The sequence below is a fragment of the Vicugna pacos genome, chromosome 9 (assembly GCF_048564905.1).
Source record: "Vicugna pacos chromosome 9, VicPac4, whole genome shotgun sequence".
Taxonomy (NCBI): Eukaryota; Metazoa; Chordata; class Mammalia; order Artiodactyla; family Camelidae; genus Vicugna; species Vicugna pacos.
Genome location: NC_132995.1, coordinates 67,890,961 through 67,908,010, shown reverse-complemented (window position 1 = coordinate 67,908,010; position 17,050 = coordinate 67,890,961). Strand labels below are relative to the sequence as shown.

The 17,050-nt window shown below is 31.3% G+C and overlaps 1 protein-coding gene across 3 annotated transcripts in view; it reads right to left on the bottom strand.

Annotated features, from left to right (window-relative positions):
* The window catches only part of COL11A1 (collagen type XI alpha 1 chain), a 189,117-nt gene that overhangs the window by 12,009 nt on the left and 160,058 nt on the right, over positions 1-17,050 (bottom strand). For all 3 annotated transcript variants that reach the window (XM_072968109.1, XM_072968110.1, XM_072968111.1), the window contains 7 exons: positions 8,964-9,017; positions 8,721-8,828; positions 8,171-8,224; positions 1,766-1,819; positions 725-832; positions 194-247; positions 56-91 (listed from right to left, as the gene is read on the bottom strand). In XM_072968109.1, coding sequence (XP_072824210.1) covers positions 56-91; positions 194-247; positions 725-832; positions 1,766-1,819; positions 8,171-8,224; positions 8,721-8,828; positions 8,964-9,017 — 468 coding nt within the window. The remainder of the gene's footprint in view (positions 1-55; positions 92-193; positions 248-724; positions 833-1,765; positions 1,820-8,170; positions 8,225-8,720; positions 8,829-8,963; positions 9,018-17,050) is intronic.

The following is a 17,050-nucleotide window of genomic DNA, read 5'->3' as shown; positions in this document are numbered from 1 at the left end:
GGCATTTGGGTCGGCTTTGCCAAAAAATTTAAATGCCAAAGAGAAAGATACTTACAGTTGAGCCTTTGGTACCCTTTGGACCTTGAGGACCCTAGAGAGTGCAGAGGCGAAAGTACAGATAAAACTGGAGCATCTGTGTCTCTTCGGTATATTTGTACGTTTACTTTATAAAATTCTTTTGTCTCGTACTTACTGGTAAGCCTGGGGGACCAGGTGGACCTATGGGACCAGCAGGACCTGGAATTCCCTACAGAGAGAATTATCCAAATTAAAGCGTTTTTCTCAGCTATTCCATTTTCACATTTTGCAAAACAATGCACACTGCAGTTTAGCCAAAACAAAAATACATGAGAATAGCCTAAAATTTCCATTTTGAATCTAAGAAATAAGTTTTGAAAGACAATCTGTTTTTTCTTTTCCATTTTGCTGCAATGTCTCCCTCTCTACGTATACATCTTTACATTTCTGCAGCCTTTGGAGTCATAATTTGCACGTGTTGGGGATTCAATAAATGTTATGTAATTAGCCATTGGACTATAATTTTTATGATCTTTAACGTAAGTCATATTTTTAATTTATTTACTCTAAGGTTAAATAAATTTCTTTTTGAAAACATCATTGACTTAAGATTAATCACTTCCTTGGTCATGTTTAAAGGAATATGTGCAGGTGTGTGGGTGTTCGACTGGAAAGGAGTAGGAAAATGATTTTTGTCTTTACTCACTCCGTCCCCTTTTGCTCCTGCAGATCCTTGAGTTCCAGGGAGTCCCCTGTCACCCTTTTCACCTTGTTCTCCTGGAGGACCAATCAGGCCAATTAAACCAGGATGCCCCTTTGGGAGGCAAATAAATGTTAACAATATATAAATTACAACCATATGTTAAATTATAGTCAAAATAATTTAAATTAGATAAAATTTTAACCGTTTCTAAATGAAATACAGGATTAAGAACCTCTTTCCCTCACCTAACAGGATCATTCTGCTTACATTAAGTGAGACCTTTATTAAGGGTTGGGAATATGGTCAAACAAATGCTTTCTAGAAATACCACATTTAGAGTTCCACTTAAAGAGAATTTCTTCAACTAAAAGACCAATACAGACTATAAGTAATATTGGTGAAACAAACAACTGAAAATTCATTATTTTCATAAGCATCTTATTTTATATGAAATGATTTCTATTCTTCAGGTATTTGTAGGATCTGAGAAACACTTTGAGACTTAAAAATAGTTAAAAATATTAATGTTGTTCTAAAAAAGGTTTATTTTCTTTAACTATTTGATGCAATAGAGAATGCATATCTTTCAAATCATTATCCAAAAGATAAGTCTCATTTAAACTTTTTATTTTCATTTTGAAAAACTCTAAAAAAATGGGCATTTTGTTATTCTATTTATTTTCTGAATAGTTATTTTAGTATAACCATATGCTTTCTCCATATGGTTCCCACAAAGGAACATTGAGAAACAGAACACTGAATTCTGGTACACTTTTCATTACTACTTTGGATATTTTCTCTTTTCTAGATTCATCTTGTAAGCTAGAGATGGACAGCTTTTTTCTTTATTAGAATGACAAAGGTATCCTTTGAAATTTCCTTTTGAGTAATTTTAATTTGCAAAATTATTGTCTCTGCTATTAGGATATCAAAATTATAATAACACATTCTTTTTTTTCTCTCTCTTTTTTTTTAACATTTTTTATTGATTTATAATCATTTTACAATGTTGTATCAAGTAATAACACATTCTTTAATTCTCACCTTCTCACCCTTGGAACCAGGGTCACCTTTGAGACCAGGTAAGCCAGGAGGTCCCTAAATAATGAGAAATAATAAACATACATGGAGTAAGTACAGATTAGAGAATCATAATATTATCCACAGGGCAAGCTGGTTTTGATAATATGACAGAGTTCAAAGTAATTATTAAAAATCAGTGTTTATTTTTCAGGATTTTAAATAATCAAACTGAATGGTTTGATATTTAACCATAATAATAAAATATAATATTGATAAGTTTGATTGAATAAATATGAAATTAGAAATAGGACATGGTCTATTTGATTTTTTAGTTGAGAAGAAAGGATGCATTTTTAATTACACTAATTTTAGAGGAAGAGGTTTCCAAATTACACATTCATTTAATCAAATACTTTAGTGCTAAACTCATATTTAAAGGTTACTATATTTCCAATAAAATTTAAAGATAAAAACTTCAATAACCTTTTGACAGTCAACTGACCATTTTTAATCATTTTTCCTATGTAAACTCCAAAGATAGTATTTTTAGCTATAATTCCTGAGTTGAATCTCTTATCTAAATGATTTGTAAATGTAATAATAAGATAATTTACTTTTCTCATATGATCAGACCTCTATTTTAATAACTTAACCCTTTTTATAGTCCAAGGACAACGGATTTATCCATTTATGCTGAATTATATTTTAGTGAAAATTATGGCATGACTTTAGCAACTAACTCCTAGTCCTAACTTCTAGTCATGAAAATATTCATATTGATAACTTTGTAACAAACTCTTTTATATAAAAATTAGTGTTCTCCAAACTGAAGGCAACACAAAATAAGATCCTTGTTCTGAAATTACAACAAGTTGAACAGATTCTGTTAGAAGAAATGTAACTGACTGGTGGTTTGTTAAGTATGTGATTGATGGAATCAGGGCCAGAACAATACCTATAACACGTGAGTCACTACTGCCTACAAGTACCATGTGAAGAAACAAAGGGAAAAAACGAGTTTTCTCTATGAGTTTGAGTTATGTAGATTTAATTGAGTTATTTGAATTATAATTTCAATAATGATTTTAACATGCCACTTAGAAATCAAATTGTTTCAACTTTAACCAAACTTACTAGTTTTTACCATAGTATCTTCTACAAGGCTACCATGACTAATTTTTCCCCCCTACCTAGATAATTTGAGTCCTCACTGTGAAAGAGTACATTAAGTCCCAGTTCATCATTTTTGATGCCATGGATCTAATCCCAACAGCATGATGTAATATAAAAGCATGGGTTCAGAATAGAATAGATTTGGGATAGAAGCCAGCCTCTCTAATTAGCAATTTAAATTAGCTAGCCAAAGAGAGCTTCAGGGTTCTCATCTGTAAACCTAGGATTATATTCCTGTCTCAAGGGGCTACTGTGAGGTTGAATAGATGAGCTCTTTCCATCCCTTAGTTTCTCAAGCCAGCTCCACAAACTGAAATTCTGAACATCAGAGGAGAGAAAGAATACTGCTACAAGTCAGTCCTATGTAACAATAGTATTTTGGACTTTTATTAGTAATATTTATATTTGTTTTAATTAGGAATGCATGTGACATTCTGTAAGTACAGATATAAAAGTGAACAATTTCCCTACATCATTCTACTAACAATAGATAAAATTATTTTCACAGAAATTAGGTACAATTTTAAATGTGAATGTGCCTGATAATCTTCTAATATGAAAAGTATTAATCCTCAGATGTAAATTTATGTCAATTCACTTTAGATTCTTTTTTTGTATAAAAATAAGCAACCATGCCACTTTGTTAAATCTCTTGACAAATACTCTATCTTAGCGGATCTCAAAGTGTGATCCTCAGACCAGCAGTGTTAGCCTCATCTGTGAACATATTAGAAAAGTAAATTCCTAGGTTTTATTCACACCAACCGACTCTGAAATTCTGGAGTTAGAGACCAGCCATCTGTTTCATAGGTTTGTTACCCATTAAGGTTTGGGGAACATGGCTCTGTGGCATTAGGTCCCAAATCTACTAAATAAATATGCAAACCAGAGATGCATTAAGGATATCATCTATGGTAAAATAAAAACACTATGCATTTAGTCTGCTAGTTCAATAATTTTAAAATTAAGGAAACATATTTTGCATCTACTTTTCTCTGATCTCATCAGAAAGGCCTGGTGAATTATTTGTTGGGAATATAATGTTGCCTAAAAGCACATTTTTAAAGGAATAATAAAATGAGTAATGGAAATAATGAAATAATTTTTTGAGGTCTTATGACCATCAGGATAGATGCCAAAATTTCTACATATTCGAACAAGATGGCGTAAAAAAGCATTAAAAAACAGCCCTAATAAAAATGTGATTCCATGAAACAACCATATACTTGTACCAGTGACAGAAACCATTTAAAAATATTGGTTAAAATTAACGTATGTAAGTTAAAAGTAAATACATTCTTTAGACTGAAAACACAAAACTATTTAAAGAGGCCAGATTTTTTTTCTATCTCTGTTTTCTCATTTTTACATTCAAACTCTTGTAGGCACACAATATATTCTACAGAAATTTTGCTGCAAGTGGGAGAACTAATAGGGATGTGGCCTTTGGGGCATCAATATTTCAATCACTGCTTCATTCAGCATCTCAGGTCTACCACTCATTAGCTGGGCAATCTAGGGTCTATTCTTTCTTATCTCAGAGTTTTATTTTAAAAAGTATTCTAATAATAACTGTGTCAGAGAATTGTCATAATGAAAGAAAAACCAGGCCTACAAAAGCACTGCATATAGTGAAATGTCATGTAAATGTTAATTATTATAATTTGTTTTTGACATGGTACAGATAGTTACCAATTAGCTTTCTCATCCCATTCTAATAGTGATTCTAAAGCAGCAAAACAGAAGAAATACTAGGGATGCTAATTGCTCAAGTTTAATGAAAAACATACTAGACATTATTTGTGTTTATGATGCATTTTAAATCATTTCTATAAATATTATTCATGAAGGAGTTAGAGGAAATGAGCTTTAATTCCTCTAAGGTATTAATCTCTTATAAAATTATGAACTATATTTAAGGAGGAATTTGCCAAGCAAAATCAGTTTCTTATCATTTTCATCAGTTGGAAATAGAAATTGGTGAAGTTATGATGTTGATAGCAGTTATAAACAACCCTCTGAACCTGGAACATATCAAAAATATCAGCTCTGCATATAAAAATGTTATTTCAGGTACACATATTTTCTGTTTCCTCTTTAGGATACTGTAAATTGAAAAACCCTAGGGAAATACATAATTCATAAGTAATAAAGGGAAAAGGAAAACAGGGGTGATACATTTTTAAGTGCCTAGAATACACAACCAAATATTTCCCCTGCGGTATTATGTTGTGCAGAATATTTGCTTGGATATGCATCTCAAAATTCTAGAGCCCTGAAGTTAAAGAAACTACAGATCCTACATTTTATTTAGAATGTAATATTGTGAACTGATGCTTAATTTGGTGGAAAGCAAATGCTTTGTTGTTTAATCATTGTTTAATCAGTCAACCTGCTTAGTCATTACAGAATGTTATGCATCTCAAACCTGTTTACAGATTATTTAAATGTAGCATTTAAAAAAATAAAAATATAATTCAGTAACCCATCCTACCATTTATTCAGGCACTTACTGTTTTTTAAAATGATGTTATCAAATATTTTATTTATCAATATGTGAAAAGAATTAATGTGTGATAATAGTAAGGTAAACATGTCCAAAGATAATTATTGACCAATTTTTCAGCTATACTGAAACAAGTAGGTTCTTAATATGAAAGATTATGAAACAAAACAAAATAAAAGCTTAAACTAAAATAGATACTAATCATGCCTTCAAAAGATAAAATAATTAGTTTGAAATGATTACATCATGTAAATTTTGACTAAGCAGCAGGGGAGAGAATGTAGAACGATTATGATTCTCTCCTAAACACTCCATTTTATTCCCATTTGATTTTTGTTGACTATTTACTAAAAAAAAAAGCTTAAAAAGAATCAGCCAAAGCATTCTTTATACCGTCTCATCCTTGTCCTTCGTGTCCTCTTTTCCTTCACATGTGCTACTTATCTATTCTTAGTTCCACATGATGATTCTGAATATTTATCTATATATAACATTCATGCATATGTAAAAGTTTAATTTTTACCATGAGAAATATTTAAATTTTAAGGTAAAAAATAAAAACTGTACCATATTTAAACTCTGGTATAGCTGATCATATAGAGTGGTCAAATACAAAATATCATGGTAAGAGCTTGAACAGATGTTTGTCTCACTCTAGACCAAAGAATTTCCAATCCAAAGGTTAACATAAAGTTATTAAACTGTTGCTTAAATAGCAAATGGTCTAAGTTTTTTTTTTAACAAATAAGTCATTTAATTAACATAAGAACCCAATGGGGTAAAAGATATTAATATCCCCATTTAATTCATTTTAATGTCATAATACCCTGTAAGACAGATACTATGCATATTCTCATTTCACAGACAAGAAATCTAAAGCTTAAAAAAAATTGAGTAACTTTCCTAAAAGTCATCCACCAAGCAAGCAGTAGTGCTCGTTTTTAAACCAGGGCACTTGGGTTGAGAGTTGATGATCTTAACCAGCAATCACGATATACCACTTCTGAGTCTAATCCAAAATTGCCTACTAAAATAAGTATTTCTTAGCTGAGTTGAAAAGCTCATTGAACTGCTATAAAAGACAACCTGAAGATGATTTCTCCACCCATCCTCATCTCATGAAGACCAAGTAGCATCTTCATTAAAATTAGATATCACAGTCAAACTATTTGATGCTATGAAAATGCTACCATATATTCACATTCTAAGTACTCTCTGATAAAATGAGCAGTCAGAGAAAGGAATGGCATTCAGGCTGCTTGATTCTGATGCTCTTCATTTCACTGCCCAGAAGGGTGTGAGTTGTTCAGCTCCTTGCTCTGTAAACCCACATTTACCTAAGATTCATAAATATAAACTTTTCCAAGCCAGAGTCAGGTGGTACGTCTGATGGTTTTATTTTTAATATTAGCTGAAGGAAATCTCCAGCATGTTTTTTATTTCATCTGGAGAAAGGTCAGAATACTTATTGGAAAATGTGAAATAACAAGAAAAACCTTTGGCAAATTTTAGGGTGATATTAAGGTGAAGCATTTTTTTCCTGGGCTCTTGACTCTGCACCGTTAGGGGTTTAGGATGTCTAAGAAGAATATTCCCTGAATAGTGGTGCAGATGTGGAGCAGCGGATCCTGCTTCAGCCAAGCCCCTGTTCCTATGCCAATGGGTTCATTATCAGATTTGATAATTTCAAAATTTGGTAACCTCTGTCCAGTTATTAAAATAAGTGATCTTTAACTTTTCAGTGAAAGGTAAAAAAAATCTCTGTAACTTTTAGGAAATATCTGAAATGTTAGAGAAAATTTTTGTAACATTTTTACTAAAAGGAATGGCCAAATTCTCCAGAATAATTAAGATCGCAAATCTGTTTTGGTGGCTTTCTGAGCACGTACACATTTCTGAGGTAACTGATACATTCATGATAAGAGGCAGTTTTATAAGATTTAAATTTCTTTACTCAGGACTCTATTTAAACCAACAGACATTACACTTGCAAAGGGCGATATATACTGCTTCCTGTTTTAATTAATCCCTTTATATTGTCATTATTTTGGGACAATGAAGTTCAGGTATCTCTACCATAAAACAGAATCTGTCACTTAGCAAGCAACGATTTTAAAGGCAAGGCTTAGATTCTCACTTTCTGCCCAAATTTTATAGCAAGGATAGCCTTGGCTCCTACAATAAACTCCATGTATGAACCATAGGCTGGTCAACTGAATGCTTTACTGCATTTCCCAAGTGTGTTGTTTGCGTACAACGTTTATGATAGTAGCCAAGCTTCAGTGTTGTAATAATCACACCTCTCTTCACTCATGGGGGTTAATGTTTCATCTTTCAGCCCATATGACTCACGAAGAGAACAACTTATGTGGTGAAAGAATCACTGGATGTCTGTGCCAACGCTGTTCTTTTAAATGAAGTGCCAGGAAACTAAGTGTAATTGCATGCATTTGGGGGAACTATCCACATTTGGAAAAGAACTGGCTGGGCCATTAGTGGCATTTTATTCAGAGTGGAAATATTTGTTTCATCCAATGTCCATAAGAAAGGAACGATTTTCTGATCAAGGGCATATTTTCCAAATAACTTACCAGTTAGCATTATTTTCCTCTTTTTAGATCTGAGTAATTTCAGTTCCTTGAATATTATCCTACATATAACCAATTTACAAGAAAAAATTTCATGAATTCTAGCTTATGAGCAATTTCATTTCTGGAATTCGAAACGACACATAAGGTGCTACTCACCATAGGACCAGGTGGTCCATCTTGGCCTGCAGCTCCAGGGAGACCTTGCTCTCCCTGTGGAAAAAGAAATACGATTGATTTTTTAAATTAACAAAGGCAGGTTTTTTCCCCCTGTAGTTTAATTTTGGTAATACAAAAAAGAAAGAAAGCATTCCATCACACAGAGAACATCTACAAATACTGTAAGCAATTTTTTTCAGTTTTTGTACTTTCTGTGTTTATGTCTACATGCACATGCATACGCACACATATATGGATTGATGGAAGCATGTATAGAATTTTTACGTCTTTGAGATCTCAGGGTTTAGTTTTCTAGTCTAGCTTTATAAGTTAGAATTCCACTATGAACTTATTAAATAAATGACATGCTTAAATATTTTAAAAATCCCTGTCTTTAATTATTACATAATATTTACTGAATTCTCATAAAACATCCACACGGTAATTTGTAAAATAATGCTGACATAAACATTTTCATTCATTTTTTTTTTTTTTTTTTTAGAAATAAGACGTTCTTTTCAAAATGACATATTTCAGCACAGATGCTCACCACAGGGCCAGGGATGCCCCGAAGACCCTCTGGTCCAGGCTTTCCAGCAGGTCCCTGAGGACCAACTGGGCCAGTTTTTCCTGCAGGACCTTCGGCTCCTGCTTCTCCCTGTTAGAAAATAAAATACATGAACACACTCATAATGAAGAAAGATATGTTATCATTTTATTAAAAGTACTGGAATGGATGTTGTTCAATGAACAATGAGTTTTTCAAGCATAACACCTACAAAGTATATTTTACCTTAGCGCCTTTTTCACCTTGTCTTCCCTCTGCACCTGCAGCACCAGGAGGACCCTATAAACATAAAACTGCATTTAAAATATGTATCACATATAAAAGTAATGTAACTGAGAACTTATTTACAAATACTCTAGTTTAATTTGTAACAGAGCCTAATACAGTGTGGCTTTCTATAGCTATTTAGTTTAAAACACAGTAAGGAAAATCAAAACCCTTTTTATGTACAAACTTTTAGCTAGAATCTTAAGGATAAATGAAGCAAAGATTGAGTGGAATACAGATCATCATATCATAGTTAATGTAAGGAGACAATAAAGATATAATTTTGAAAGAAATGCTGATAACTCTGTCACCCTTAGTGTGATAAATACTCAGATATCATTTATTATGTTGAATAATTAGGAATGAATTGAAGGTTTTGAATTCACTTCCATCATTATATCTGTTTTAAGACTGGCTCCTTAATTAATCTCAGAAGAACCATGCATTACACATTCTCATAATATCGTGTTCAAACTAGAACAGCACAAAATTAACGATCTTGCTGGTCAACAGATACTGTATTTTCATTCTCAGAACTATGTAATTTGCATGAAGAAATGGCATAAAATATAGCATCACTTTTTAAAACCTAGTATTGGAGAAAAAGCAGAAAAAATATTCATACTCCATATGCCATTCAAAAGCTTGAGAAGTTACTCTGGAATTTGCATAACTTTTGTCCTGCTGCATGGATTGCTATGGAGAAATGCTAATTTAAAACTTTTCATAATACTACTTCATATATATAGTTTTCTATCTTTGTGGGATACCTATTTACCTAATTCTTTATTTCTTTTTTATTAGCTGTGTGACTTTTAACATATTGTATTTTTGAACTTCAGTTCTTTCATCCATAAAATATTATTAATAAGAATTCTCTTGCTATAGAATTGTCATTAAATTTAAATGATATAACACATGAAAAAGGTATTTTGTGAACTTTCCAGTATAGCTGTATCAAATATAGGTACGGAATCTGGTGCTTCAGATCATAAAGCCTGGACTCAGACTTCCTGGCTTTAAATCCTGGCTCTGCCACCAACTAGCTTTGTGATCTTTGGCAAGTTATACACCCTATGAGTGATTCAGTTTACTTCTCTGCAAAATATGGATTATAATAGTAGCTGTCTCCCAGCGTCATTATGAGAATTCAGCTAGTTGATACTTGTAAATGTAAACAAGAGCCTGAGACACGAAAAAATCTGTGCAAATATTAGTTATTGTTATTATTACTAAAATGATTATATATTGTTATTTTATAGAAACTCTATTAAAGTATTTTACCAAAACTTTTCACAATGCTGGCAACCTAAGAATCAGGTTAAACAAAACTGACTTTCAAAGTACAACTGCAGACACCATGTCAACAAATCACTTTTTCTATGCATGCTGTTTATAATCCCTGAAAAACATAAACTCCATATTTGAAACTACTTGTTTTAATCAGAAAGTTGAAAGTTGGTTAAAAATATATTGTAGAATATGATCTTGTAATATATAACCGAATCCTGAAAATTTGGCGTTCAGATTTCCTTCTTACATTTACATAAGTCATCTGTGAAATACAAAACTTGAAATTTCTAAAACTTGTAACAAACATGTAGAAAAGAATCATTTACATTATATAACATATAATATTCAAGGTATCAAGGACAACGATTTTTCAAACTAGAAATATACTAAAAATTCCCATTATATCTAAATTTTGTTCCTACTCATTACATTGGGTCTTTGATATTTTCATAGAAACCTTTCAAATCAATGCAAACACGACACTTGGTTTGATAGCCCACTAAAATAAGAGTCCTTTCGGCCTTTTATTATCTTGGGCTGCACAATATATATATTCATAATAGATTCCCTCTAAGACATAAAATTGATAATTATCTTATAAAATATTTTTTCATTTCCACTTACTAATTGATTTTTATTAATACTTAACAAACACAAAGATTCCATATGAATCTTAACTGTGCTGAAACTTTCTGCATACGTTCAGACATAATAGAGAGTTTAAAAAAGAAACAATGATCCCTGAAAAAATTGTATTTAATTTTCCCCTATACTCTTTGTTTCCCATTTGTTTACTTCAGTTTTTGTTATAAACTGTGCTCAAAATCATTAAATGAGATTGAGATTGGAGGCTAGGGAGTGTAGCAGAGATGGTATCAAATGGGGAAAATAAGGTGAGGCAGGAGGTTGACTTTTTCAGATGCTATATTAATATTCTAATAGTGAGTCATGCTAGTCTTTTCATACGGTCTTTTAAATCCACATTTAAAATGAGTATCAAGCATTTTATGAAACTTAAGAGAGTTCTGCGGCCTCATTTATCTCTCAGAGAGAAAGTTAATATATCATTAGTAATTATTTTTTCAACATCATCACCGTTAACTTCATTTATTATTAGACATTCATTGTGCTTTGACCCAAAGATAAGAAATGTACAAATTCTGTAAGCAGACGCTTGAAGCAGCAGCAATTTGTTAACAATAACACAGGCATTAAAAATTAAGTGTCATCTTTTGAATTTCATACTATTTATGCAAGAGGATTTCTATATAGAAGCATGAGCTTCAAATATTTCTTAGTGTCAAAGTGTTGGTTTAACACTTTAAACATTTTGGTTTACAGATGGTAATGAGACTTATTGTCATGATTATTTTGTAATGTATAAAAATATCCAATCACTATGTTACACATTGAAACTAATATATTGTAAGTCAATTGTACTTCAATTAAAAACATTTTGTTGTAATGTTTAAAATACAACCTAGCCATAATGACTATTATTTGGAGAACAGAAATTCTGAGATTCAACTGAATAATGGGCATTTCCTGAGTCTATGAAGGTTTTTCCTTAAAATCGTGACATAAAGGTATGGGGCATTAACCTCAAGGCTGCATTTACACACTTGAACTTTATCGTTTAGAAGATTTATAAATATCTGGCTTAAAAAAAGCAAGTCATCAATTGTCTAAAAATGTAACAAAAATAAATATTGTTTGGGAGAAAAGAAAATTTGAATTTGAAAAGCCTAGAGAATTTAAACACAAGTAAACTACAACACAGCTACAAAACTATGATTCGAGTAAAAAGTTTCTTCAAATCAAAAGGATGACTTTCCTCTTTGAAAAAATGCCTGATGTCTATCATGGTAGAAATCCACATTAAATGGTTTTACTCTGTTTTCTATCTCATTTTTCCATTTTCATTTATTCCTGATATTTTTTCCAGATGGCATAGTTTTTTTTTTTTGAAGAAAAACTAGGATGAAAAACAGATAACACACTTTTTCCAAGAGAATAGGAAGTTTCCTTTGAAAAAAACTATTCATGCTTATGAACAAATTCTTGTTTTAGTCATTTCTTTCTCATGTATCTGCATAAACAGAGCAGCAAGACTTAATGTAGTGAATTACTTGCTGTACTACCATGAAATAATAAGTATTCTGATTGGAAAATGCCTCATAAAACATGATACAATAAAACAGACCCTGGCTGAGTTTCTATCAGTAATCACTGTTACATGAAATTTTCCTTGCTATGAGAAATATACTTTATATAAAATACACAGTATAATCCTCTTTCCACTATTTACACATTACAGTATTATTTCACAATTTATCCACTCTTCCATGCATATTGCAAATTTTTAACTCTTCCTTATATGCCAGCATACCCTGTGCATGGACAACAAAAAAAAGAAAAAAGAAATTCTAAGGAGTTCACAAAGTTTAGTTATGAAGGTAGACAATAAAATAAACAACTATAGTACATTGTAAAACACGCAAAGGTGAAGTAGGCATGCAGAGTAGGTACACTGATCTAGTTTGGCAGTAGGGAAGGCTTTCCTAAGAACCTAATCTCTGATCTTAATCATAGTGTGCACAGATATGGGAGGGATGCTTCCCTCTAACACTTCACCATCTGACCATTCACATTCATGAATAAAGGCACAGGGATGGAAATAACAGATACATACACACACACACACACACACACAAATACACACACATATATGTTATATACTATAATATATATTTATTGTATATTACCTATATATTATATGGTATATATGGTAGGTTAAAGCTTCCTCTGTTTTTCTATCAATTAGTAATATCAATCACTGCTTTAATTTTTTTATTATGAAGTTTTCTTTGGCAACATGAGATGGACTCCTTAAGACTCCATTTAATACATGCATTTTCAGGTTACAATATTAAAATTATTTTAGTCATCTCCAGATTTTTTTTTCAGTAAAAGGGCATGGATCTAGCTTTTGATTTTAAACAGCCATACTGATAAATTCACTTATTAAAATTCCACAACTGATTGATACAAACTGCACAATCTTCTAGTGCCTTAAGGAAATATACATTTATTCTCAAGTATTAAAATGTGTGAGACAAAGTACATGTGCTACAAATGATGACTTAATTTTTCTACTGGTTCAATAACTGTTAGATTGTTATTCCTCAGTATCACTGCCACTCACAACATTCTGATCAATATTCTGTTAGGGAGGTTTATTATCATTTATTTGAAAGATTCACTCAAGGAAAAAAGTGACAACACTTTCCAACACATTGCTAGTCATTGCTACTTCTGCTATGAGATGTTGCAGCAAAATTTGTATTGGTCTACTTTTCTGTTGTCTCCAATGTAGGGAAACAAAAGATAAGAGAAATATTAATTTCCATAACACATGTACAAAGCTTACTTAAGATTATATTTTCTAGAAGAACTAAAGGGACATAAATGATAAGGTAATTATGTATTCAATTAAATCATAAGTGTGTAGATCAGATATTCTAATTGTTGTACAGGAATATGTTTTTGCTATTTCCAAAAGGGTAATAGTAAATTGATTCCTGCATCAAAGACATTACTGTCTGCTGGCTGAATGTAAAGGCTGGTGAAGACACAATTCTCCTCATCAGTTACAACTCACAAAATTCATTCTGCACCATACCCCTTTGGGCTCAGGTGCTGTGTTCATCCAGTGCATAAACAGAGTGACCTCATAGATGTGCAGTACATTTAAGTTCCCAAGTACTTCTTTCTCATATAACTCATTTTAATCACATTATTATTTCTGAAACTAGTTCTAAATCCCTGTTGCTTGGCAAGTCCATTTTATTTAAATTATATGCAGTCATCATGGATTTAATACTTTGGTTTTTGCAATAGGTCTCATAGCAAATTTCTTTACAGTTCATGTTACATGATTTTGTGAATTTACACCAAAAACTAAATAATATAAATATGTATCACTCAACAGAATCACAGTATTCTGTACTTCAAAATGTAATTATGAAGTTACTATGAATTTATTGCTAATAAAGTTTCATTTCAATGAATATAATTCAGAAATTAGAAAAAAAGTCATAATCTTTATTTTACCTATATATTTTGTTTAACGTGATCATTTCATTTATAAATGATGCCATAATTCAAAACCTATATTTACTCCTTAAGAAGAGCATTTGCTGTTTGAACTCTTGATAAAACCAGATATTAGACCTGGGGGTTTAGATATACATTTTACTAATTTAGGCCTTACTGTAGCATGGAAAATTAGTTATTATGCCCACTTCATAAATGAGAAAACTGAGACTCAAAGAAATTAACTTATCCTAAGTCATATTTCTAGGTATCAAAACAAGGATTTAAAAAACCAGGTCTGTTTGATTCTACAGTAACAGCATTTGGGACTACTTTGTGCTGATAGTGAGCTGTGAAGAGTGTCAGTGTATAGGCTGAGAAAGACCTAAGTAAATAATTTGCATTTCTATTTTTTTCAGCTAAGCTACTTTTTTTTTTCTTTTAGGTTAAGTTGGAGCCCTTGATTAAATTGACTAGTTTGGTTAGTTGTAATTCAAAAGAACAGAAACATTATATGCTAGTGTTAAATCAGAGCAAATTATAGTTTTAGTAATAAGACTGTTGACATTAGAGTAATCTTTTATATCATTAAAAATACATTTTACTCTGATAAACAAAAACGATTATTGTGTAAAACGGAGAAAGCCAATTAAACCTGCCAGTTTATCCAGTCCTGATACAGAACACAACACATTGTGTTAAATACCATTTTCAGGCTAAATTTAACGATGCCACATTTCAAAAGAGGAAAACCTGCATAATGTTGCTCAATTGGGCTGACCTAAGGTTGATGTTTCTGCTAAATCAAAATGGACGTAAACAGCTTTGTAAGCTTTGTCATTAATAATTCATGGTTACAAAGTCTTCTAATTTTGCTTGTAAAGTGACTAGAGCGGAATAAAAATAGCTTATCGTATTTGTAAAAATCGTTTTTTAAAATGGGAGGCTAGAACATCTTTAAATTTTTGATGAGATTATCTCATCAAAAGTCAAAAAGGGAGAACCCCACAAAAGAATTTTCTAGTAATACGAAAGAAAAAGATTATACAGGGAATGAATCAGTTAAGAACTTTAATGTCTTAAGTCTCTCAACATACAAATATATCACTTCCTACATGTCACTTGCAACTATTGCAATCCTCTTTCTCCTAGAGAAATTACCATTCTAAATTTTGATTAATGATTGCCTTAATTTTTAAACTCATTTTTACCACTTATGTTTGAATGCTAATCATGTTTTTAATTTTCTGCACGTTATATAAATGGAATTATATGCCTTCTCCAGCTCAACATTATATGTACTTTCTTCTTAACATCAGGTATTTGTGATCCATCTTTGTTGATTCTCATATCTGCAATACATTCATTTTCACTGCCATATAATATTTCAGTTTATGAATATATCTCAATGCACTTAATTTTTCTACATGTGTCTCTTGTGTAAGATGCCATCCAGAGTATGTACCTAGAAATGGAACTACAAAATAGTAGGAAAAGTTCATTGTTAAATTCTACTAGGTAACATTGAACAATTTTCCTAAAGCAGTTTTACCAATTAACTCATATACTAGCTGTATATAATAATCCCCATTATTTTTTTTGAAAACATTATTTCCAACATTTGGTTTGTCAGACTTAAATTTTTGTCAATTGATAGACGTGTGTAGTATCTCAATGTAATTTTTAGCACACATTTCCCTAACTTCTACACATCTTTTCATGTGTTTGTGGAGCATTTATGTCAAATATCTTTTCATGTCTTTTGCTGATTTTTTTTCCCTGTAAGTTGTTTGATGTTTTTCCTTCTTAATTTGTACAGACTCTGGAAAAGTCTTCTCTGTAAGTTTTATATATGTTAAAAGTATTTTCTCCTAATTGGATCTTTCCAATGTCCTTTCAGTATTTTTAGATAAACAGAAATTTTTCAGTGTAATATATTTGGTACATCAGGATTTTCCATTCTGATCAGAATGTGTGACCAGAATTTATAACTAAGGGTCAAAAATTTATTCTCCAACAATTTTTGCTAAAGTATTCCAAAGTTTTCTTTTTACATTTAAGATTCTAATTCAAGTAGAATTTTTTTTTTGTGAATGGAAAAATGTAAAGTCCAATTTTACTATTATATAGATTTTCAACTGCCCCAGCACCATTTATTCAATATTCTATCTTTTATCCAATGATCTGCAGTGTCTAACTGGACACAAATGAAGTTTCCATATATTTTTGAGCCTTTTCTAAGCTCTCTTCACTAAGACCATTTGCCTGTATAACTATAGAGAGGTTCAATTATAACTTTACTGACACAGTATCTTAATTTCTTATTTTCTACCCATCTTATTGATGCATTTAAACATATTTTTATTTTTTTCAAGGTTTTTAAATTCCTTTTAGTCAAGAGAGTTTATCAAGACAGTTTGTGTAGTTAGAAATACTGACAGGAAGAGAGTAATATGACTTGTTGCTCTCTAATTTTCTGATATTTAAATTTAAAAAAGAAACTTACCAATTAAACTTGCAATTTACTAGTATCATGTAATCATAACTTTTGAATTGAAAAAAATCACTGGCTATTCTTTATGCTCCTAAAGCAACAAATAACTAAAATTTGTTGAGTGTATACTATGTTCTTGTTAATACACCTTTAATATGTTATA